This window comes from Stegodyphus dumicola, chromosome 4 (assembly GCF_044657685.1).
Source record: "Stegodyphus dumicola isolate Sdum_Otavi_A_Nest chromosome 4, ASM4465768v1".
NCBI lineage: Eukaryota > Metazoa > Arthropoda > Arachnida > Araneae > Eresidae > Stegodyphus > Stegodyphus dumicola.
In genome coordinates this window covers 187,183,937-187,208,681 of record NC_140771.1, presented here as the reverse complement: position 1 = coordinate 187,208,681, position 24,745 = coordinate 187,183,937, and the positions used below count along the sequence as shown (strand labels likewise).

At 33.9% G+C, this 24,745-nt stretch overlaps 1 protein-coding gene across 3 annotated transcripts in view; it reads left to right on the top strand.

Annotated features, from left to right (window-relative positions):
• The window catches only part of LOC118193485 (salivary peroxidase/catechol oxidase-like), a 108,988-nt gene that overhangs the window by 73,609 nt on the left and 10,634 nt on the right, over positions 1-24,745 (top strand). For all 3 annotated transcript variants that reach the window (XM_035364593.2, XM_035364599.2, XM_035364590.2), the window contains 6 exons: positions 381-578; positions 3,601-3,737; positions 10,928-11,092; positions 15,233-15,435; positions 16,642-16,811; positions 18,909-19,014. In XM_035364593.2, coding sequence (XP_035220484.1) covers positions 381-578; positions 3,601-3,737; positions 10,928-11,092; positions 15,233-15,435; positions 16,642-16,811; positions 18,909-19,014 — 979 coding nt within the window. The remainder of the gene's footprint in view (positions 1-380; positions 579-3,600; positions 3,738-10,927; positions 11,093-15,232; positions 15,436-16,641; positions 16,812-18,908; positions 19,015-24,745) is intronic.

The following is a 24,745-nucleotide window of genomic DNA, read 5'->3' as shown; positions in this document are numbered from 1 at the left end:
TATTTTTACCCATATCAGCACTGAATTAATAATTTTAATTGCGAAATTAAAAAGGAAGTTCAGGCATTGAAAAATCGAAAAATTAGCAGGAATAGCAGGTAGGTATATAATTTCAAACCTGTTCGGTTAGTTACCATGAGTATCAAAGTATACCTAAGTGTCCGAACATTATTTATTGCATTTAGAGTTTTATAAAAATATATCTTCTATATAGCATATAAAGTGCATAAGTTTAAAAATTTTTCTAAACATTTCGAATACTTTAGTAAAATAAAGAAAGGTATGGATATTTTATTCTTTTATCTTTTAGTATGTTCGAAAATTTTCTATTCAAAGTGTTAAATCATTTCATAACTACATAATTTATATTTTATCGTTAGGTGACATGAGAGTAAATGAACAAATTGAACTGACTGCCATTCATGCCATTTGGATGAGGGAGCACAATCGAGTCGCCACACGGCTGCATTCTGTGAACCCAAAATGGGATGACGAAAAGCTATTTCAAGAAAGTCGACGCATTGTTATAGCAGAATTACAGCATATAGCATTTAATGAATTTCTGCCTCTTTTATTAGGTACGAGCACTTTTTTTCATGAGAGTACATTTGAAACTACCCATTATTAGACAATTACTTGGAGTTACTCACAAAATTGTATTTTTAAATATTTCTAAACAATTCAGTTTAAAATTTTATGTTAATAGCTGAAAAAGTGTTACAAAGTATTAAATTTTACTCAGTATTTTAACATAAATAAATAGGTAATGGGGGAATGTATTGTATTATAGCTTAAACGTAGTAATTATTGTTTATAGTAGGAAATTTACATAAATTTTAATTGCTATATTTATTGAAAGATTACATATAGTAATTTATAATATTTAATGCCTTAGGACAGTGCCCGCGAGCTGCCGAGCGGAAGAGTTTCTGAGCATTGGTAGTTCAACCTGGGTTCGATTACAAGCGAAGGAGCTGGTTGAATAAGTGCTTTCGTAATTCTCCCATGTGTAACGCGGATACTAGTCAGTTTTGCTTAGATGATCCTCCACGAAGGCATTCTTTCTTAGGCAGGTAGCCCTCGAGTGCTTAGCCGCTAACAAACCCTTAGAAACGTAAAACTCTACAAAGTAGAGAATGCAAATTTTAGGTTTATATTCTTTAGGGAAGACACTAAGCCAATTGATTGTCCAGGATTGACAAAACAAAATATCATCACGGACAGAATTATAACAATGTCCTTGATCAATCCGAACGATTCTAATTAACAGCCTATGATCGACACGATGACAAAGAAATTTTATTAATGATGTAATGAAGAGTAAACGTATTAATGAAAATTTATCGCCTCTAACGACTCGGCGCCAGCATATGACCAACACTTCATAAGGTCGATGCTGGCATACTACTGAATTAATACTGCATAGTATCAACTAACCGTTAAATCTATGTTGCATAAGATTGCTGCCGTCATAAGACAAGCACTAATTATCTGCATATGATGGACACAGTGGAAAATAAATTTTGATAATGATGTAATAAAGAGTTAAGGGATTATTGCACATTCAGTCACCTCCACTGAGATAGATATTTCGTAAAGTAGATATCGTAAGGTAGGATCGACACGGTATAGAATTGATGCCAACGTACGACTACTTACGTACGATTAATATTGCGTAGCGTCAGCTTCTTCATAGAATCAACATTACATATGATCGACATTTCTTAGGATCAATACTGCGTAACGTCAGCTCGGCATAAAATCAACATCACATAATGTCAACACTCCTTAGGATGAATACTGCGTAGTGTCAGCTCGGTAGAATCAACATTACGTAATATTGACCAGCCATAAGATCGGCATTAGTTTGTAGAGTCCACTAGATTCACTTTTGTGTGAAAACTGGGACATTAGTAACTTCATAGAGGAAGGGTTAAAAATATCCTTTATTAATTCTTTAAAATTTACAATGCGTCAACTCGACACTAACAAACTACGCCTCTTCTAGGGCGGTAACTGAAATCAGGTAACGAAACTAAAAATTTGAAGATATGAACAAGCGATAGAACTAAACCGCAGGGCAATCAATTGGTAGCTAAATCCCATTTCTTAAATGCCCTTCGAAAACTAGAGGCAGCAAGTAAATGCAGTTAAGCCACTCGAACCAGCAATAACTCTGGGAGCAAACGCTTAACCTTTTAACTGTCATGCCCGAGATTATCTCGGGCAATTTTTTTTTTTTTGAGTGCATCGTATTGTCATACTCGAATATATATCGGGAGATGTTTATTTTGGCTACATTTGGTTTTTCCAATAAAAATATTTGACAATTTGTGTACCCAAATCATCAAAATAACTTGACAGTTAAAGGGTTAAACAGCAGAGGTGATGGCAGTAGCCTAACTCTTCCTCTTTTCTACTGAAACTCGGTTTTTAAATTTCTTCACCGTAGAATTTGTATTCCTTCACGCGCACTACCAAATTTAAATATTCCGGCACTGACAATTAGGGAAAGAAGGCTTATAGAAAAGAATGGCAAATTAAATAAAAATAAATATAAGTCCGTACAAGTTTATCGGCATATGATCAATGCGTTAGAAAAGAAATTTTGATAATGACGTAATTAGGACTAACAGGATTAATACACAATTGTCACTGTATGAATCGACTCTGCATACTATTTACACTACTACGCTGTACACGAGCTTTCTAAAATTAAGAGGATTTTCACATTCGATCGATTATTTACAGAAACGTTGGACAGAGATTAATGAAACAGGTTATGAACACAAGCTGATATAACACAAAACAATATACCATACAACAGTCATAGTCCCTCATCATGATTGCGGGTAAGGAAGGTCTAAGAGATGAGAAGCAACAATGAGCAAAAAAAAAAAAGACAAACTAACGATAGGTATGGTTTCATTTAACAATCACACATTACTCACAGCGTGACTTCATACTAAAAATGAGGCAGTAATCGTTCCCTCTGCTGTGGCGATCGCTTCTTCTACAACAATGTTGTATTCAGGGCTTTAAGGATTCTGGGGTGGAAGTCACATCTGACCTTGTAAAAGCTTCCTAAGTATGTTCTATAGGATTTAGGTTTGGAGACCTGGCTGGCCAATCTATCCGTATATTCAATTTTTTTGAAAAGTGTTTTCTGGTTATCCCTAAGATTAACGTGAATACTAGAAAGAAAGGCCTTTACGAAGGCGAAGGCACTCTCTTCTCTTAGGCAGTTATCCCTACCGTGCTTTGCTATATTCAAATAATCTAGATAATTTAATAAATCTGAGCAGTAAAAAAGGGGTTTTAATTTGGATGACTGCATTTTAAAAGAATTAAAACTAGAAGAGTCATTTTTTCGTTGGGCAGTGTCTAATTCTGAATGCTTTCGCTAATGAGATGGGCTGCGATCTGTTTAATAAATTAAAAAACAGTGCTGGATGTCAGACTATTTGCCATATCGCACAGATTTCTACTTCATAAATTCTCGAAGCGATAACAGCGCTATTGTTTAATAAAAAATTTAGTTTATGTCATTTATGAGTATTTAAGTTTCTTTCATTGAGATGTATTATTCTCGTTCTTTAGGTAAAGATGTCGTGAGAAAGCATGGTCTCGAAATAAATCCCAAAGTTGGATTCAAAGGTTATGACTCCGAATCTGATCCTAGCATGTACAATGTTTTCGGTGCTGCAGCTTTCAGAGTAGGACATAGCCTTATCGAGGTAAAATGAGATTAAAACCGTTTATAAATTTTATATTAAATGAATTTTCAGAGTTTCGCGATAAGAGCACCTACGATCTAAGAAGTATTATTTCCAGTAGTATATTTCTGGAAATTCTGATGATAGAATAAAAGCAGGATTATTTCGAATTTTTCTCTAAATAGCATTCTTTTCCTTTTTACCTATCTCTGTTAAAGGTAATAATTTGTTCATTACCTTGAGTTTAAGCGTATAAAAAGAAATTAATCTGATTTAAGGTATCTCGAATTTTTTCATGTTAATAAACATTGATTAATTTTCAGTCTTATCTTATTTGCCATAAATCAATGCACTTCAAATGTCCATATAAGAAAACTTTTAGTACAAAATTACTATATATATTATACTATAAGTCTATTCACTATTATTACTATATTATATAATAGTATAAGTCTATTCACGTAAAATACACCATAGTTTTTTATTTCAAAAATAAAACGAAACAATTTGTTCTTTTTTGAAATCTGAAAAGGTTCAGATTTTAACAGTTGCCCTAAAAAGGCTCTTTTAAGGTTTAATATAGTTTATCAGTAGAGATTATCAATAGAGATGGCCCAGGTGGAGTAACGAAACATTTTATACGATACTGGATGAATATATGTTTGATTAACTCGTGAATATATGTTTAGACTAACATGGTTTAGACTAACGTGTTTAGACTAACATGGATTGTATATCTCCTGTATATTTGAAAAGCGGAAAAACATATGATCTAATTCTATAAATACATTTCATGTTTTTAATTAGATGTATCTTGAATTAAATATATTTTTATTTAAATCTATCAGATTAAAAAATAAAAATAATGTTCTTGAGAATTGCATCTGTTGTTCTTAAACAGTTTAGTTTGTTAATCAATAATATACAGATTAAATTTGAAAGATACAGGGGTTGGACAAAAATATGGAAACACCTTTAAAAAACCATGTTTCTTTGCTTAATATGGTGTAGAAAACCCATTGGCATCCAAAACAGCTTGCAGTCTTCTCGGAATGGATAAATACACTTCCTGTATGTTTGCCAAGGGAATATTATACCATTCTTCCTGCAAAACGGTGGCAAGTTCAGATAACGATGTTGGCGGTGGATAACGAGAACGCACTTTCCGTTCCAATGTAGACCACAAAGGTTCGATAATATTCAGGTCTGGTGACTGTGGTGGCCAGGGGAGATGGGACAACTCATCCTCGTGCTCAGAAAACCAGTCCTGGACAATGTGAGCTGTGTGAACAGGGGCTTTACCGTCTTGGAAGACACCATCACCATCGGGGAACAAAGTTTGTACCATGGGATGAACTTGATCACCCAAAATGTTCACATAAGTCTTGGCAGTCATGTGCCCTGACACAGTTATCATGGGGCTAGCAGAGAACCACGATATGGCTGCCCAAACCATAACAGAACCCCCGCCATGTTTCACTCTTGGCAACAAGCAGTCTGTATTATAGGCTTGAGATGGCGTTCTCCAGACATAAACTCAGCCAGAAGTGGGAAACAATGTGAAAGAAGACTTGTCAAACCATATTACTCGCTTCCACTGCTCTATAGTCCAGGCTTTATGACTTAAACATCACCTTTTCCTGTTACGGGCATTAGCATCACTGATGAGTGGCTTCTCAATTGCAGCACGGCCAGCAATTCCCTGTTTATGAAGCTCCCTTCTAATTGTTTTGGTACTCACAGGGTTCGGTAACACAACATTCATTTCAGCAGTAACTTTTGCAGCTGTGGTCTTCTTATTTTCCGTCACAATTGCCCTTAATAATCGTCTGTCACGATCACTCAGGACACACTTTCGTCCGCGCTGTGATTTAGCAGATGATGTTTTTCCGCTTTTGAAATATGCGGAATAAATCTTCGATACAGTACCTCTTGAAACACTAAACACCTCGGCTACCTTGCTTACGGAAGCACCTACCATACGTGCTCCAACAATTTGTCCACGTTTGAAGTCTGTTAACTCTGACATAATGCAATGACAATCTCACATAACAGTACTCCGACAACAAATGAACTGTTTAGCACATTTACGAAGTTGTATAGGTGGCGTTAGTAGCCAAAAACGCCAGCGCCACCGAAATATTTCATTAAAATTAATCTTTCTTTTCAAACATGCATTTCACAAGGTGTTTCCATATTTTTGTCCATCCACTGTAAATATCTTGCATTTTGCGATTCGCAATAGTCTCGAATGAAAAATGAAACAACACATTTACAGTGGATAAAATTTAAAGTAAATCAACGCAAAACTGCGTTTCCAGACCGCTAGATCTTTTGGGCTAAAAAAAACAACTTATGAATAAAAACAATAAAAGCTTTATCGTATGCAAGGTCTGATTGAAGGCAACTCACTTTCTCGGGCCTCCCCTTTCAGGGGCCTTCCAATCTTCCTATAACTTTAAAATCATGTACAATTTTAAATAGCTATTTTTTTATTTCAATTTTTTCAAATTTAATTTCAGTGTTGGGTCAGTCAAATTTAATTTCAGTGTAATAATTTCATTTCAGTGTCTATTAAAAATATAAAACTAAAAAGAATGAACCAAACTTTAAATTTCGTACTTTAACTTTTTAAGCCTTCCTTCAAAGATCAACCAAGGGAACGTTACCTTGCATTCTCACTGGCTACTGATATCGTTTAGCAAAGCCTTGATTTGAAAACCAATGGTAAACTAATGGTTTGGATGGAAACTATTGGTTAGGACGTGGTAACCTGCACATACAATCTCTGCTACTCTCGTAGTGTCACATGAGTGTCAGAGTCTTTCCGCTATTGTATTAGGAACGATTATATACTTAATTCAAATGAAAGAGAAACACACAAGTGAAAAATTTAAAACCAAGCAAAAAAATCAAACTTAGTTTAATTTTTTTGGGAGAGGATGAGGGGGGTGATGAAACTGTCGATTTTGCAGACAGTGCTCCCTTTTCTGCAGCGATTAAAAGAAAATTGTCGCTGGTGTAGTACTTCTAAACAATGCACCAGTGCCTGATCGCCTTCGAAATCGTTTCATTTAAAATTTAAACAAAGCTATAGTTAACTCTTTGCCTAACTGAAAATATAGTTGATTAATAAATTAATAAATAATTTAATTACATTGCCTTTGTCTTATCTCTCTAATTTAATTAATTTTTGCTCATCATAATTATCCAAATTTCCCTTTATTTCAATCTTTTTTCGGATTGGAGAGGGCCACTTTTTTTTTATTATTATTTTGGGTCATATATAATAAGGTGAAACCATGAAAACAAAATATATAAAAATGAAAAAGGTATATTAATAAATAATTTTAATGAAAAAATAATAAATTACTAGATAATTCCCATCAATGAAATTTACTTCATTGAAAAGAATTAGAGGAGAAAAGACTTTGAAAGAGATTTTTGCCCCTGCGTCCTACGTTTGTAAACTGGACCCGATCGCGAGTTTTTGAAATTATTATAAAAAAATATGCTACCTTTATTAAAGCAATTATGCAGAAAATTAAATTGCCTTTGATGACTTATAGTGGTGAGCTATTGAACGCATATAAATTATTTAGGAATTGATTACTATTATTACCCATTTTGTGTCCAGCAAGATTGTTGTTTAAAGACTGCATAATAATAATTATATTAGAAGTAATGGAAATCGTGATAGTAATTAAATAAATTTTTATCTAATATTTTCTGATTACTTACCATATACAATACATTTGTAAGCGAGTTTTAAAATTACATTAAATAAATTTTTTCATGCATGTGAATATTTTCTACGGTGTAAACGCAACCACAGTAGAAACCATTAACTGAATATCCCGTATACATTTAAGTTAGCTTATCACTCGGAGTTCAACCTCTTTTCTTGTCTTATTTCTATATTTTTATTATTACTTATAACATCGAGCTTTTTATGGTTTATTGCAAGCTGTTGTGAAAACAATTATGTAACATTTTTACTCTTTAAAAAAAAAAAAAAAAAAAAAAAAAAAAACTGCCAACCGGTCAAATCAGCAAATGAATCCGAATATTCTGGAGAAAATAACTGGAAATAAATTTCTTTAATCTTTAAACTATCTTTATCTTTAATTCTTTTTTATATTTGAATAACTCCTGTTTGTTTTTTCAGAATGATTACCAACCCATTTACTAAGCTATATGTTTTACGGTGGTCGTAGCACAAACACACGTCTTAAAATGGCTCTCATACACAGTGCATCCACAAAGGTTTAAATCCAAGTTTCGAAAATTGAATAAAACAACGTTTTAAGTTTTTGTCCTTCAATATGCCATCCTTGTAAGTCTACACAAAGTTTATCAAGCTCATACTCTTACTTGATTCATTCACAGAACTCATCTTTTGAAACATTGTTTAGGTCTCTGTTATGATTTTCTAAATGCTTTCAATATTATTGAAGAATAATGTTTGAGGTCAGTTTTATATTTAAGGAAATGAAAGTAATCACTTAGGGAACAATCTAAAAGTGACAAAGTTGAAAATTGTAACAGTTTTTTTCCCCAAACACTTTTTGATAGAATGGAGTTGTGTGAGGGCATTTGTCGTGCAACATAAACATGTTATTCGATTCAACTCTTCCAGTCCTAATGAGCTGAATGCTCTTCAGGAATCTGTGAATTACGTCTTTATAGTAAAATATGCAGTCAACGTCTGTCCCTCAGATTAAATTCCTTATAAATTTTCAATTAAAAATGCTCGCCAATATGATCTTTCTCGAGATTTTCTAAACCTACAGTGTCTCAAAAAAGTGATGGGACACTTGTGCTTTACAAAAAGAAACTGTAATAAAATAAATTAAAAAAACATGTAAAAATTTTTTGTGGGTGTGTTTCATACTTAAATTTAGTAACAATTATTACATAACATAAATTTTTTCAAAATATTAAAATATTAATTTAATAAAAATACAATTGTTTAGAACGGAGCAAAAAATGGCTCACATAAGTGATGGCACACTACGTACTATGCAACAAAAATTGTCTGAAGTAAGCAATAAAAATATCTTTTGGGGTATTTATTTTTACTCAGAAGCAATTGGCAATAATTTATAAAATCGTCTGCAGTATTTCTCTCCAGTTTGTTTTGGAAATTTTGTGTTTTTTAGCTCTGTGCAGCTATGAATGCTAAACGAAAAGAAACTTTGCCTGAAATTCGAAAATTAGTTATTAATTTGCATATTGAACGTGGAAAATCTATTAGAGAAACAGCTAAAACAGTTAACTTGAGTCCTTCAACAGTTTTCAATATCATTAACGATATAAAAAGAATCATATGATCCAGGATAAAAGAAGACCTGGCCGACCATCAAAACTATCCAATGGAATAAAGCGAATTATCGTTCGAAATATTAAAAAAAAATCCAAGAATGAGTGCTCCTAAAATTGCTGCTGATTTACAAGCATTATATGGAGTAATTGTTAATCCTGAGACTATTATAAGTGTAATTCGATTTGCTGGATATCACGGTAGAGCAGCAGGAAAAAATTCTTCTTAAGTGAAAAGAATAGAAAACTCACAGTGACAAACTTCTTAAGTGAAAAGAATAGAAAACTGGCTTTCGCAAAATCCAACATTAAGAATTCTGATTACTGGAATGAAGTTATATTTGCTGATGAGAGTAAATTTAATATATTTGGTTCTGACGGTAGAATCTTGTTGTGGAGAAAACCCAGGAAAGAATTTCGCAAACAGAACTTGTTGTCAACAGTAAAACATGGTGGAGAAGGAGTTATGGTATGGGGGTGTATGTCGTCCGCTGGAGTTGGTAATCTTGTTTTTATTGACAGTATAATAGATCAGTACAAGTATATTGACATTTTAAATCAAAATTTGAAATCTTCAGCACTAAAATTGAACCTTCATAACAATTTTAAATTCTACCAGGACAATGACCCTAAGCACATTGCTTTGAACGTTAGACTCTGGCTGCTATATAACTGTCCTGAAATAATAAAAACACCACCAAAATCTCCATTAAATCCCATAGAGAATATTTGGCAAGAATTGGAATCAAGAATTCGCAAACACACCATTTCTTCAAAACAACAATTAAAATCGGTGCTTCAAGAAGAATGGGGTAAAATCACTCCAGAAATCACAAAAAAATTAGTGGAATCCATCCCAAAAAGATTAAATCATGTAGTAAAAGGAAAAGGAAATCCAACAAAATATTAAAACCTTTTAAAAAGTAAAATTTTTGGATAAATATTTGATGGAAAAGTAAGTGTCCCATCACTTATCTGTGCCATTTTTTGCTCCGTTCTAAACAATTGCATTTTTATTAAATTAATATTTTAATATTTTGAGAAAATGTATGTTATGTAATAATTGTTACTAAATTTAAGTATGAAACACACCCACAGAAAATTTTTACTGTTTTTTAAATTTATTTTACTACAGTTTCCTTTTGTAAAGCACAAGTGTCCCATCACTTTTTTGAGACACTTTAAGTTTCTGTGACCATGGTGAGTTTTCTGAAATCTGAACATGTTATTTCTATTCTATCTCAGGATCATAAGCAAAGTACTTAGTTTGATTTCCTGTCACAACTTGTTTAAAAACATCAAGATTAATTCTCGCTTTATATCAAAACGTTTTTGCTACTCTTGGCTAAGAATTTGAATACATGATAGCAGTTTTTCTGGATCAAAGCAAATAATTTATGCAGAAAATTCTTTTCGAGAGCAGACGATAGTTTTGGGAAAGCAAGTTAAGATCTCATAGTAACAAATGCAGCCAATTATCGCTTAGTAATTTTTTATAGTCGCTACTATTAAATAAGGAAAAATCTTTATTTATGTACCATGTACATCGCAGTGCAAAAACTAGATCCATCAAATTTTGAATATACATAATCCTCTACTCGATCATTTGAAACCTGGAATACCAAATTTTGAATTTCGAACTTTTTCTCCCGGGCTGGATGCGTGAGATTTTCGTGCTTTTGATTGCGTATAATAAAATTTTCCTGTAGACATCCGTCGAGAAACATCGTCCTCGTAGGCAGGTAGACTTCCTATGCTTCGACCACCGTCAAATAATTCTATTCTTTTTCAAACACTGTTTTTATCGTATGATCAAGATTTTTCTTTGAAATTTTAAATGTTTGTTTCTTTACTTTACAACGTGTAATGGAATGCAATGAATTTTTCAGGGTACGTTGGATTTAATAGGACCAGGTTACTCGAAAGAAAGAGAAATACCCCTTCACACAGCATTCCTCAATCCTCATATATTTTATGAAAAAGGTATGGATTTGTTACTGAGAGGTCTTGTCAGAGAAAAAGCGATGTCTGTGGATAGTTACATTACTGATGAGGTATGTTAATTAATACAAGTTGCTATTTTGTTACCCATATAAATTTAGAGTATTTTCTTTGCAGAAATGCAATAAGCAAAGCTTTCAGATTTTTATTTTTTCATTATATAACCATATTACAAGAGTTCCAGTTGCAGTTACAATGATCTATAAATTATCGTTATTAAATAAAGTTTAAAATGCGTGTAATATTTCATATCATAAATATAGAAAAATGCTGATTCTGTCCTTTGTTGTGTATCTAAGTTGTTTGTATCTAAGCTGTGGTTTGAAACGTTAATATGTATAATTTATATGAGGCGCTAATTGTACTAATTGCCTATGGCGCAGAAAATACCGGATACCGGCCTATTAATAGAACATGTGTTGTAGAGACATTAGGTATTCTTTTAAAGCAAGAGTGACGAAAAATTAGCAATTGCCTTCGCCGGGAATCGAACCATGGACCTCTGGAATACCGGCCCAGCGTGCAGAACCACTACACCACGAAGGCACGCTAGGAAAGCGGGAGAAATACCTTATATACTCCCCTTTTTAAAGGGCGACTGGGATTTTTAGGGGACCCAATGGCCAAATCCTGCGTGTGGAGAATCCTCATCCAACACCCTTTTAGTTCGGGCCCACTGTAGAGACATTAGGCATTTGGGAAGCAGGCAAGATGAAAATTAGCAACGCCTTCGGCAGGAATCGAACCACGGACCTTTGAAATACAGGCTCAGTATGCTGGCCACTACACTCCGAAGGCACGCTAGGAAGGCAGCAGAAATATCTTATATACTCCTGCGTTTAAAGGGCGACTGGGCTTTTTAGGAAACCCAATCGCCAAATCCTGGGTGTGGAGAATCATCATCCACAACCCTTTTAAAGTGCTATTGTGGTTTTTGGGGGACCCAGTCTCCAAATCCTAGGTGAGGAGAATTATCATCCAACACCCGTTTTAGTTCGGGAGCCACTGTAGAGACATTAGGATTTTTTTGGAAGCAGGCAAGATGAAAAATTAGCATCCGCCTTCGCCGGGAATCGAACCACGGACCTCTGGAATACCGGCATAGAGTGCAGAACAATTACAAAAGGAAAGCACGCCAGGAAAGCAGGAGAAATACCTTATAGTGTAATAAATTTATTTATTACAATAAACAAAATCTTATTTTTGAAAGTTATAAATCCTGTTATCTGTGTAAATATTTTGGTTAATAAATTTTCTACAGCGTTGTTCACTAACACAATACGCCTAAACATTTTCTAGTCAATTACTTTCAACTACTTATGATTACAAGGAAGAGAAACTAACTGAAGTTTAAAGAAACTTTGAAGACCATAAAACTATATGAGAAAGAAATGCATTTAGATATAAATGGTATTAAACTGTAAAGTTGTGAATGGAATTTTGAGTAAAACCTGTAGATGATCTATTATGATCGGAGAATAAAACAAGTATTTTAAAAATTGAAAGGAAATGTTTGAATATGGAGTAAATGAAAAGAATTCATATCGTTAAAATGAATAAAAAGGGATAAAATGTTGGAATTACGAGTGATGAGACGGAAATAAAAACATTATAATAAATAAGTTAAACTAGAATTAAGAAATATAAACACAGAAGTTAAATCGTGAACGTAAAAAAAGCAATTAAGAGTTATAGACTTACGTTTTTAAAAAAAATATTCGGTAATGTAAGGAAGATATTGTTGAACATGTGAAAGGAATTAGAAATTCTGTAGAAAATTTAGTAAAAGGACTAAGATCACGAAAAATAAACGTTTCTTTTTAAATAGAATTTCAAACCACTAAGTTAAAGTGTGTATAGAATACTAGAATGGTTTAAAAAAAGTCAATGAAGTTAAAATTCAGAAAATATTGAACATTATAACGTTAAAAAAAGTGTGAAATTGCATCTAAAATTAAGTAGTGTAACAAATAAACAGCATGTGCGGGAACGTTTGTGAAATATAACATATAAGTTAAAAATCAGGGTATGCTGAAATTTATGAAAGGTATGAAAAAAAATAGTATGTGGAAATTAAATAAAATATTACAAATTAGAAACGTTAAGTATTAAAAAAATATGACAGTAAATGAATATGTTATTATGAACAGAAAACCTAAGAAATAAGTTAAAGTTTCATAGAAAACTAGAAAGGATAAAAGTATCAGAATAAAATTGAGTAATAAAAACAAATTATCTTGTAGTTTCATTTTCATGACATGATGAACTATCATTAAAGGAAAGTCTGTTTTATATTTGTTTCTTTTACATTGTTTTCAGAGTCGCGCATTCAATAATTTAACACCAGACTTAAAAATATATTTCTAAAACATATAATTCACTTTTTCGTCAAGAGAGGGCAGCATCGCCATTTCGTCAAAATTAAGATGCAGAAAATATTTCCCGTTGCCAATTTTTAAAAAACTAACTTTAAATGAAAAGCAGGAGGTCTACAACTCAATCAGCAGTCTACCAACACCTCAACTCAATTCGTGACCACGCCTCCTAGTGGGATGACGTTGCCTTTGGCCCCGCCCTCTGTGTGATGTCATTGACCACGCCCACACCGCACACCGCGTGTCGGTGAAACCCCACTTTTTATCTACTCATATTAATTATACGACTGAGGTAATGGCGATACGCTGTACTGATGGATCGACTCCATGTGGTAACTGGTGTTGGTTGCGTTTGTTAAGGTTGCTTATTACTTACTACATATAGAACTAAAATACATTTAATATAAATCTATGAGAAGTTCTATTAACAATACGTATCAATATTGAAGGCATAGCAAACAATTATTGTAAGTTATTGCCCCCATTGTGTGAGTACCTTGCTAGCGGAAAGAGTCTCTCTAGTTAAAAGTCTTAAGAGCATTCTGTGTTCTTGCCTTAATTAAACAATTTGTAGAATGATTTAGTCACACCCTCATAATTTTTAGGTTGCATTTTACCCATCCTCTTATTCGTTATAGATGACACGATAACAGAACAGAAAAAGGATCATTTAGTCCTTCAGCCTCCATGAAATCGAGAGGCTTGGTGACAGACACAATGCAGATCGCTAAAATCCCTTGGAGTTAAAGTTATGGTGTCTTGTAATGTCAAATGGAGCTGCAACTGAACGAATTATGTCTTCTTACTGTCACTGCTACCTGTGGGGGGGGGTCCGCACACATCAATTTCTTACCTTTATGTGCTCCGCCGTTCGAGTAAGAGAACAGACTCTAGTGGACTTGAAATGAGTAGCAAGGAGTGATGAATCTCGATTCCGACTAATTAATACCGATGGGAGGCTGAGAATATGGCTTCAGACTCATGAAGCCATGAACCCTGTATGGCAGATTGGAACTGTACGAGGCCATGGTGGCTTAATCATGGTCTGGGATGTTTTTTCTTGGCAGTGTTTGAGATCTTTCGTACTTGTACCAAGCTCAGTATCATTCGATACGTAGAGTTGCTGAGCTATCATCTGCATCCATTTATGTTGTCCTGTCATTCACACGGAAATGGAGTATCCCAGAAAGATCACTACACCTCTCACAAGTCACGGTTGGCTACTGCGTGGTTGGATAAGCGTTCTTCTAATTTCTCTGTCATAAATTGGCTACTTAAAAGCTCTGACTTAAATTCTACTGAGCATCTTTCGGACGTTTTGGCGAAAAGTTTGAAATCTCATCATACAATACGAGCGATTCTTACTAAATTATAGACAGCTCAATCCGATGTTTGGCAAGCCATTCTCGTAGAATGCTTTCAGAAACTTATTGAACATTTGCTTCGTAATTTGGCAGCCATTATAAAGGCCAGAGAAGGCCCAACTCGTTATTGATTAGCTATCCCTAAGTCAGTGGCACTTCAGTGTATATTCTTTTATTGACTTTTTTATCAAGCGACGAAAGCATTCTGAATAAATGAAGAACGTAAAGCAAAATACTAACTGATAGATACAAAGCAACGGATAAACCTGACCAAATATGTTAAATATATTGCTATTAGCACCATCTTACGGCCCGAAATGTCGGTGAAAGGGCCACCTAACTATCGGATTTCTACTGTGTATTATTTTTACTATTTTGAGGTTACTGTGACTTATTTTCAATTATTGTAATTTAAAATTCTCTTAAATTTATGAACTATATTTAATAAACATAGGTCCGTAACAGATTGTTCCAACCTCATAATGGACACTATGGCATGGACTTATCTGCCATTGGGATCCAAAGGGGAAGAGATCATGGACTACCTGGTTACATAAAATGGAGGAAATTTTGCGCTCTTCCCGAAATTAATTCCTGGGGTGATCTGTTCAAAGTTATGGACAGTCAGCATGTTCAAAGGCTTCGTAAAGCGTACGAGTAAGAAATTTTCTTTCATTTTAATAGCAGAAATGTAAAATGTCCTTTTTTAAAAATGTTTTAAAAAATCGCGAAATCAAAGATGTTTTCCTTATATTTAAAAAAATATATTGAGATAAATAGTATATGTATACTTCTACACTATTTTTTAAAATAAAAGACGTCTTTTCATGGATTCAGGTATAAGATATTTTGTCTCTCCTTTCTGCATGCCTTCGTGGTGTAACGATAGCACACTCGGCGCGTATTCAAGAGGACCAGGTTCGAGTCCCGGCGAGGGCTTTGCACATTTTTCATTTTGCCTTCATCAAAAAATCCTAATGACTCTAAAATGGCGCTCGAACTAAAAGGTGGTGGATGATGTTTCTTCATCACAAGGATTTGGCTATTGGGTCCCCTAAAACCCTGTCGCCCTTTAAAAGGGGTTCTCCCTTCTTTCTGCATACCTTTGTGGTGTAACGGTAGCACACTCGGTGCATTCGAGAGAACCAGATTCGAGTTCCAGGAGGACATCGCCCATTTTTCATGTCGCCTGCATAAAAAAAAAATTTAAAAAAAAAAAAAAAATCCTAATGACTCTACATAGTATTTGATAATAGAAGAATATGCAAATATAAAGAATATAACTTTCATTGTACATTTTTAAATCTAAACTTCTTTTTCAGGTCTTCAATAAATTATATTTTTCATCAAAATGAACAGAAAAATGCTCAGGACTTTTAAGAAAAACTTTTTGAAAGTCTCCGAAAAAAGAAGTTAAGAAAACATAGCACTGACAGAACCGGTTATACACAGTAAATATTTCAATAAATTTTTAATGTACATCCCTTAAATTTTTAGTAAAACAAAATGTGATTCTTAAACTGCATTACATTCGAATATAGTTAGAAAATTACTTAATATCTTAAAAAACGAATATAATACGCTTTCTGTCCCTTATGTGGTAAAGCCCCTTATGTGGGACTTCAATAAGAAATTAAAATGTCATTAATCTGAGCTAAAAATGTAAAATATTTTAATTACAGGCCAAACAAACGCAGATTTAATTTGCTTCTTCATTAATCTACTCATCGGAGATACTGTTACAATGTAATATGTGTAACAATTCTGATTTTTTTAAATCAATACGATTTTTTTAAACTCTTCATTTTAATATGATTTGTTTTCCTGTTTAAAACTGTAAGGTCATTCATTCTGTTTCCACAGTTCTATCGAAGACATTGACCTTATTCCAGCCGCCTTATCGGAAGACCACTTACCAGGGGCACTTGTGGGTCCTGTTCACGCTTGTCTAATAGCCAAGCAATTTTACCAAGTCCGAACAGGCGACAGGTTTTGGTTTGAAGTAGAAAATCAATCGGGATCTTTCACGCCAGGTGGGTAAAAATTCCATTTATTATTTCTAAGAATGCATGCTAAGTATAGTTATTGTTTTCATACTAATGCACTCTAAATATTTCCTTAATGTTGCTAAATAAGTGCAGCCTATTGCTTCTCAACGAATATTGCATTCCCCCGATTGTAGGCTTAACCCCTCCCTGAACCAAAAGTTGTCTGGAGTTTCAGAATGGCTTCATTAACAAGGTCGGTAACTTCGGTGATACTGTCCATGGACTTAATCGAAATACTACAAAAGTATTACCAAAGACTACCACAGAACAAATTTCTGTGAATTTGGTATGAATTGTTAAGTAGATGAAACAAGTCCTTAAGCGCGAGATTTTAGCTATTGTTTTATAATTAGATGCTGTCATTTGACGATTGAAAAGAAAATTGTGATTTTATTTGCTGAAGAAGTATCAAATTTTCCTGCGCGACGACGATTTCGAGTTCATGAATACAATAACAGAAGGTGGAAAAGTTCAGGAGACAAAATGCACTGAAATAAAAATAGAAGAAGAGAAAAGAAAAAGGAGCAGCAAGAAGAGTTTATCCAATCGAAATGAATTTTTGGTATGTGTATGAAAAAAGAAAATATTGAAATTTCTAAGAAAATGATTTCTGTTTTAAATTTAGGAGATACAGCTAATACAGTGAATAAATTAATAGGGTGCTACCAACATTCTGGGCCCTAAAGCTTACGCGCTTTGACATTCACCCATAGGATAACCTCTTGCAGGATTCCTCGACACACTCTCCCCAATTATTGAGTCAAATCGACAGAATTCCCACACAGTCGGACGAGCCGTTAATTAAAACCAAACGTTGCCTGGTGTGAACAGATCTAGCTCTCTAGCTTGGCCAGCGAAGTGTTTGACAGTCACGAAAACAATCAGTAAAAATTATTGTATGCAGTCAAATATCATCCTGTTGAAGTGTAAACTCGGTGTACCTTGAAACAGTGCACATGAATAACAGCCAAAGGTATCAGACTATCAAATGAAATAGCACCTAGCACCCCAGACCATAGTCGCCTACTGTCGAGCTATGTGACTGGCGATAGGTTAATATCTCCCCGATGTTCTGGACATCTCCAGACTCGCATTCGCATGTTATATCAACTCAATTCCAAATGGAAGTCATCGCAGACATTTCTACTACAGTTTGATTCCAAGTCGAACATACCTGGCCCTACCGCAAACATGTTTGTTATTGCGCATAAATGAGGAGTAATTGGCGCAATGGGCCTTGTGAACGCAGATCTCGGCCTCTACGTCGTGTGTCTATCAACGGTCCTTGCGGCTGTTGATGTCCCGGTTACACGTTGAATCATTGATAATGAACGAATCAAGTGTTGCTAGAGACGCTCTGACCATTACTCTGTCCTTGTCCTCGCTATATGTCGGCTCCTTAGGTTGACAGTGGCCTTCCCGATACTGTGCTCTGCATTGCTTCAACCATTCCTGTCAACATCGCCGAACTGCGGCATTGCTACTATCCAAATATCAAGGTATCCATTCATTTGACCACTCTGCTTCTTTTAGATTAATTGTAAATCCTGTGTCAACTGGCGACATATACTCATTTTGAGATGCATTGTGCAGTCGAAATGAGTAAATGGAATAAAATTCGGATGGAAGTTATGCCTTAATTTAAATTCCTTTTCTTTTTACACACTATTCGTATGCTAAATTATTCATTCAATCGCTGTCAAAATTTTATCACTGGCATGTTCGATAGAAAGGTATTTGTATATGAAATTTCATCACAATCACATAACTGTTCTTCGTGCGGCCTTTATTTTTTTAAGGGGAGGAGAAGGAGTGCATTTTTGCGTGTTCCAGCAAAAAACATTTGGCATACCAGAATATTTCCATTGTTGATTGTATTTGATGATAACAGGATAGGCTTTATTAAATAGCTGTTTAAATTAAAAAGCCTTTATAAAATATTGAATTTAATAAACAAAATATTAAATTTCTTATTTATCTCTTAAAACTAAAATGTATTCTTATAGTCAGCGTTTTTTATGTAGTTGTGAAATTACGGACAATAGAAGTAGGTCATCAAGAAACTATAATTTTTCATTGTAGGTCAACTAGAAGAAATATATAAATCAAGTATGGCACGATTACTATGCGACAACTCCGACAGGCTGGAAGAGATCCAGCGGTGGGCACTTCAGTCTATAAATGCTGAGTAAGTAATGTGTATAAATACATATTTATTTAAAAAATTTTATTTTCATAAATTAAAAAAAATGTGTGTTAAGGAAAATTTTGCTTTTTAATAGAAAATTTTAATATCTGAACTCACAAAAGTAAAAATCACATCAATCCCAGAAAACAAAATGATTCCTGATCAATAAAGCGCATAAAAAAGTAACGTGTAAGATAACTAAATAAAAAATAAGCTAAATAAATTTAATACCATGGTTGTGATTTATACTTGTATGTCTTGTATTTAAACGCTATAAATCTATAGCTCTCAAAAAAATATACAATTTTTAAATTTATGTAAAATATAACCCTTTTAGAATTAAGTAAGTCATATAGTGGCTTCAGAATTAATGCTTTCCTCAAACTTTTTAATATAGACTTGTAAGGCTTATATTAACTTTTAACATGTAATTCTTAAATGTAAACGAGTTTTCCCTTCCCTTTCAAATTTCTGTGGCTAGATCTCTCACATGGGGAACGTGTTATTCTTCCTTATGTTGTTTCATTACTTTTTTTTTTAATTTCATATCCTTCGCTTTATTTATTTCCAAAAGAATATTTTCCGCTTATAAAAACAACTTTAAATATCCTAATTGATATGTCAGAATGAAAGTACACCCACACCTCGTTTTATGGCCTAGATACTTTCCATAAAATTTGGCCGTAAAGCGAAAAGCAGTATAACGTATCAATAATTTTGATATAAATCCGTGCAAATTTATCAGATCTGTTCCAATTTTTTTATAAAATTATATAATATTTAGTTCATAAATCATTGTATTATCTTTATTTCCGATAAAAATGCTTATTTATAAATGAAAGGGCAAAACAGTGTAATAATAAACAGAAATCCAAAACTAAACATATAAATTAAAAAACAAAGAAATCACATGCATATATTTATACATATAATAAAAAATATTTAAAAACTTTTAATCTAATGGCGAACATTAACACGAAGCTAATAATCACTAAACTGTTATATTCTGCCATCATTTTTCTTTCGCTTTTGTGGATTAAACAGTTTAAAATTTTATTGCAAAGTTGTCTGCCTCGCATCGCTTTCTGTCTCTTTTAAAAATGCTTTGTAACAGGCAATGGCTGAGTTTACTCCTCGAAATACTTTAGCCAAAGAATTTGAATTGAAAGAAGAAGTGAAGCTTCAACGCCACAGCAAAGCCACGGAGAAAATTTAAGTCAAAAATGTGTAAGGCGTCGACAAACTTTACAGGCATAAGGACATTCCTTGAAATTCATCTATGAGTGCTATCTAAAACATCCAGCAACATTTGAGAACCTGTTAGAGCGCTATGTTGAATGATTAGAAAACGTAAATTATTTACATAAAAACTTTTAATTCTTATTTCGTTAAAGTTAGAAATATGTTTGAGTTGCCAGCTCTGATTTGATTAAAAATACATTTCGTGACATGAGAAGGTTGTAAAGACATTAGGATTTTCGAAAGCAAGAGAAATGAAAAATTTGCAACCACCTTCGCCGGGAATCGAAACACGGACTTGTGAAATACCTTCTCAGTGTACTGACCACTTCACCACGAAGGCACGTTAGGAAAGCAGGAGAAATACCTTATATACTCCCCTTTTTAAAGGTCGACTAGAGTTTTTAGGGGACCTAGTCGCCAAATCCTGGGTGAAGAGAATCATCATCCAACACCTTTTTAGTTCGGGCACCACTGTAGAGACATTAGGATTTTTGGAAGCAAGCGAGATGAAAAATTTGCAACCTCCTTCGCCGGGAATCGAACCACGGACTTCTGAAATACCGGCTCCGTGTGCTGACTACTACACCACGAAGGCGCGCTAGGAAAGCGGGAGAAATACCTTATAAGGTAATTAAAACATCGCATATAAAAAATAACTAAATTAGAAACTCTCATTGGAACACTTCATTTTAAAATTATAACCTAGACTAATAAAGAAATCAGAAACATTTTAAAGTATCTCTGTTTGAAGTTTTCTTATACAATGCTGATTCTCTGCCTTACTTTTAAGAACCGATGGCTGCCCAAAATTTCTAAAAGCCAAACTTCATCAAATCCCTCAATTTTCAATATATCCAATCAGTTAAAAACACTAACCCCAGTAAAAACGTTTTCAAATTCTTTCGCACAATATTTTCGCACAACCCAAAAACATCATCGGAAGCATTAAATTATCCTAATCAACATTTATTATTAATGTACTTACAGAGTTCTAACTTGCTGTAATTCTACATATGCCTTAGTTTGCTTACCTTTTCGACAGTCCGTCAGCACCTTTCACCTAAAACAAAACAATCAAGGACGCGGTCAGTAATTGGGAGGATGACCATTTTGCTCTTTTCTCTCCGTGTTTTTTTTTTTTTTTTTTTTTTCTAATTTTTTTAATTATAATAAATGTTACATCCATGAAATTATTTATGAAAATGCATTATCATCCATATTTAAAATGAAAGCATAATTTAATATAGTATTATATTAGAAATATTAATATAATAATAACCATTTATTAAATATTTAAATGCGAAAATGATTAATTGTAAAATTACACTTTTTCTGTACATAAAAAAAAATTGTATGCAAAACACACAGCAGACTAAAAAGTTCGAGGATAAATAAGAGCAAAACCTAATTGTCAAATAGCGGGGTTTATGCTTTGTACTTCCCTAGCATATCAAGTAGAATGACCTTCGCCAGCATCCTACGTGCTTGCTTCACCGCATACTGGCTTTGATTCGAAAGTCGCCTGAGGCAAAGAATGTCTACAATACATATTCTTTGCCTGAGGCGAGCCAGGCTGGTTTACATTATGTCTGCGAAAGCTTGCCTTCTTCTCCTATTCATATTCTTTGCTTTAGCTCTGCGTTCTTCGACGGGATAATTTTGAGGAAAGACGTTCATTACCTGCTCAAAATAAACAAGCGCATTCGACAAGTTTTCTGCAGTTAGCTGTTGCATACAGCATTCTTTGGCTCTTCATCGGATCAGTTCCTCGTTTGAAAGAATTTCTCTGTCAGCACCTAGAAAATCAATCAAATCACCTTATTCCAAATCCTCCAAGTCAAGATGGGTTCCTAAGTTTAGTATGTTTTGTCGAATTTCAGAATGAGAATCAACTTCGGGCTCATTAGTTTTTATGCTGTTTTTATTCTGGCCATATTCTTTTCCAAACTTGGTTCAATATGGTCGAATTTACTTCCTTCCACTATTCGCTGATGTTGTCTATGATCTCTGGTGTTGTATTTTTCCCAAACTGTTTTATTGAATAGCCACAGTCGTTTTCGTATATAAGTAGTAAGCTCTGCGTAAATAATAAGTCTTAAAAGTGGCTATTGCACTCTAATCCATTGGCTGGAGGAAAGCTGTTGTATTTTTGCGAAGATGTTCAGTGTCACAACGTCGGATAATTTGTATAAATTAATAGGGTGTTTTGGAGCATCATACAAAATAAAAAAATGCCTTGTCGCTTAAGTTACAGTCCTTCTAATTTTTTTTTTCTTTTTAAGTAATTTTTAAACCAGTTTTCAAATAGAATTTTAGTCGTCCAACCTTTCCTTTTGGATCTCCAAGTGGCAGGCAATTGTTTCTTGTTCAACCCTTTAAAACACCTTGGATTTTTGGAAAGATATACTAAAAGTGTGTTTAGCTTAATATCTACTGCAGAATTAACACTAAGAAGCAAGGTTAATCGTTATTTCGATATTTTATATCCAGATGCCGACTTTCAATATTTTGAAATGCAAGTTCTTTCAGACATTCGCTTCCAACAGAGTCCTGTCTCGTCTACATTGCAAATTTGTTCAGGTTGGTATCCATCTCTTTCAACAATTCTTTTCAAAATGTTCGGATATTCTTTAGCAACGTCATCATCTGCACTAGCTGTTTCATCTTTCCCTGTTAAGTTGTGAAAATTCTGGCGATTTTGAATTTTTCAAACCAATCTTGGCTTTTTTTTATCTTTCACAGATTCATCAATGTCCTTCCTCTTTAATTTTTCAAGAGGACTTTTAGCCTTTTCTTGGATAGTCGTTTGGCTCACTGGTATCCTTCGTTGATCATCTTTAATCTCCACGTATCTAAAAACTTTTCCATTTCTCCCACTATGGTGCTTCTTTGGCGAGTTATTTTGAAAGACTTAAATGTGCAGCAAATACGGATTTTGTTTTGATTTCTTCTTTTCTGTCCTGAATAGTGACGCACTGCGTTTTGATTTCTTCCTTTCTGTTCCGAACAGTGAATTTCGCCAGTCTTATTGCATTGCAAATGTAAACTATTTTTCCCCAGCTTATTTGCTAATATAAAGCAGCTTCTATGTCATCTTTCAGCCATAGAAGCTATGCTGTAGCCTCTTTGCTGGACCAGCATCTATGCTTCTCTGGATATAAACCTTCTAGTTTGGTTTCTCTTTATATTAGTATCAATATCCGACGTCAAATGTTTCGTTGTTATTTTTTCCTAAAAGAGGGACTATTATAGTTGACAAAATTAATGAATTAATTAAATGTATAAGGAAAATACAGTCCTTCTAATTCATACTTACCAAATATGCTTATAATTCAACAATTAATTCAAATAAACAAAACAGGAAGTAACACGTCAAACTACTCAGCCACTGGAAAACACTCAAGTGATAGCACAGGAAATAAAGTGATGACAAAGGCAAAATATAGCAGCGCCACCTGAAGGGAGAAGCTGAAACTAAATCGAGCTTCGTTATTGGGCGTGTAATGAAGCATTGTAGAGCTTAAATCGAAAACGTACCATAGCTTGAAAAGGATATCATAGCAAAATACCGTATAAAGAGCGGCCCTTATTTCGGAGAGTAGGTAATAAGTTAAAAAATGTCTGCATCATCTATCGAAACAATGAAACGGTAATGAAAGCACAACAGATATGAAAAACCGTGGACCTTTTTCGTGAATGAAATGACAGAATAAATAAAGAGGTCTTTACGTTAAAGCAACAGCTTCAGTAGATGAGAATTATGCCTACGAAGCTTGATCGCCTATGTCTCATCCCTTGCTTGCAGCTTAGGATTAAAATATTAGGTTTTATCAGTTGAGTTACGTTTTACATGTGATGCAGCAAAATGCATACTAAAATTATTTATTTATTTTTTTTATTATTTATTTATATATTTATTTATTTATTTATTTATTTATTTATTTATTTTTTCTAAGTAGCATTAAATTTTCTGAAATCTTTTAACTTTAACAGTCGGAGTAAAGGAAAATTTATATTGAATAAATTATAAACAAAGGAAATGATAAATTTAACATTTAAAAATCCTTTTTTTTTTACTGTTGTTTATAAATTAGACTTAGCTCTTATAAATTAGACTTATCTAATGACTCTGCAGAGTCATTAGGTTATAACGTATTTCTCCCACTTCCCTAGCGTGCCTTCGTGGTGTAATGATAGCACGCTGGGCCGGTATTCCAGATGTCCGTGGTTCGTTCCCGGGGAAGGCAGTTGTTAATTTTTCATCTCTCCTGCCTCCTAAAAAATCCTAATAACTCTACAAGGTTATTTTGATGCGGGAGACATGAAAACTGTGTAATGTCCTCGTCAGGACTCTAACCTGGACCTCACGAATACGCGCCGAGTGTGATAACCATTACACCACGAAGGCATGCAGAAAATAGGGAGGGAATAGCCCCTTTTAAAGGGCGACTGGGGATACAGGACTCAGTCTCCAAATCCTGGTGGTGAG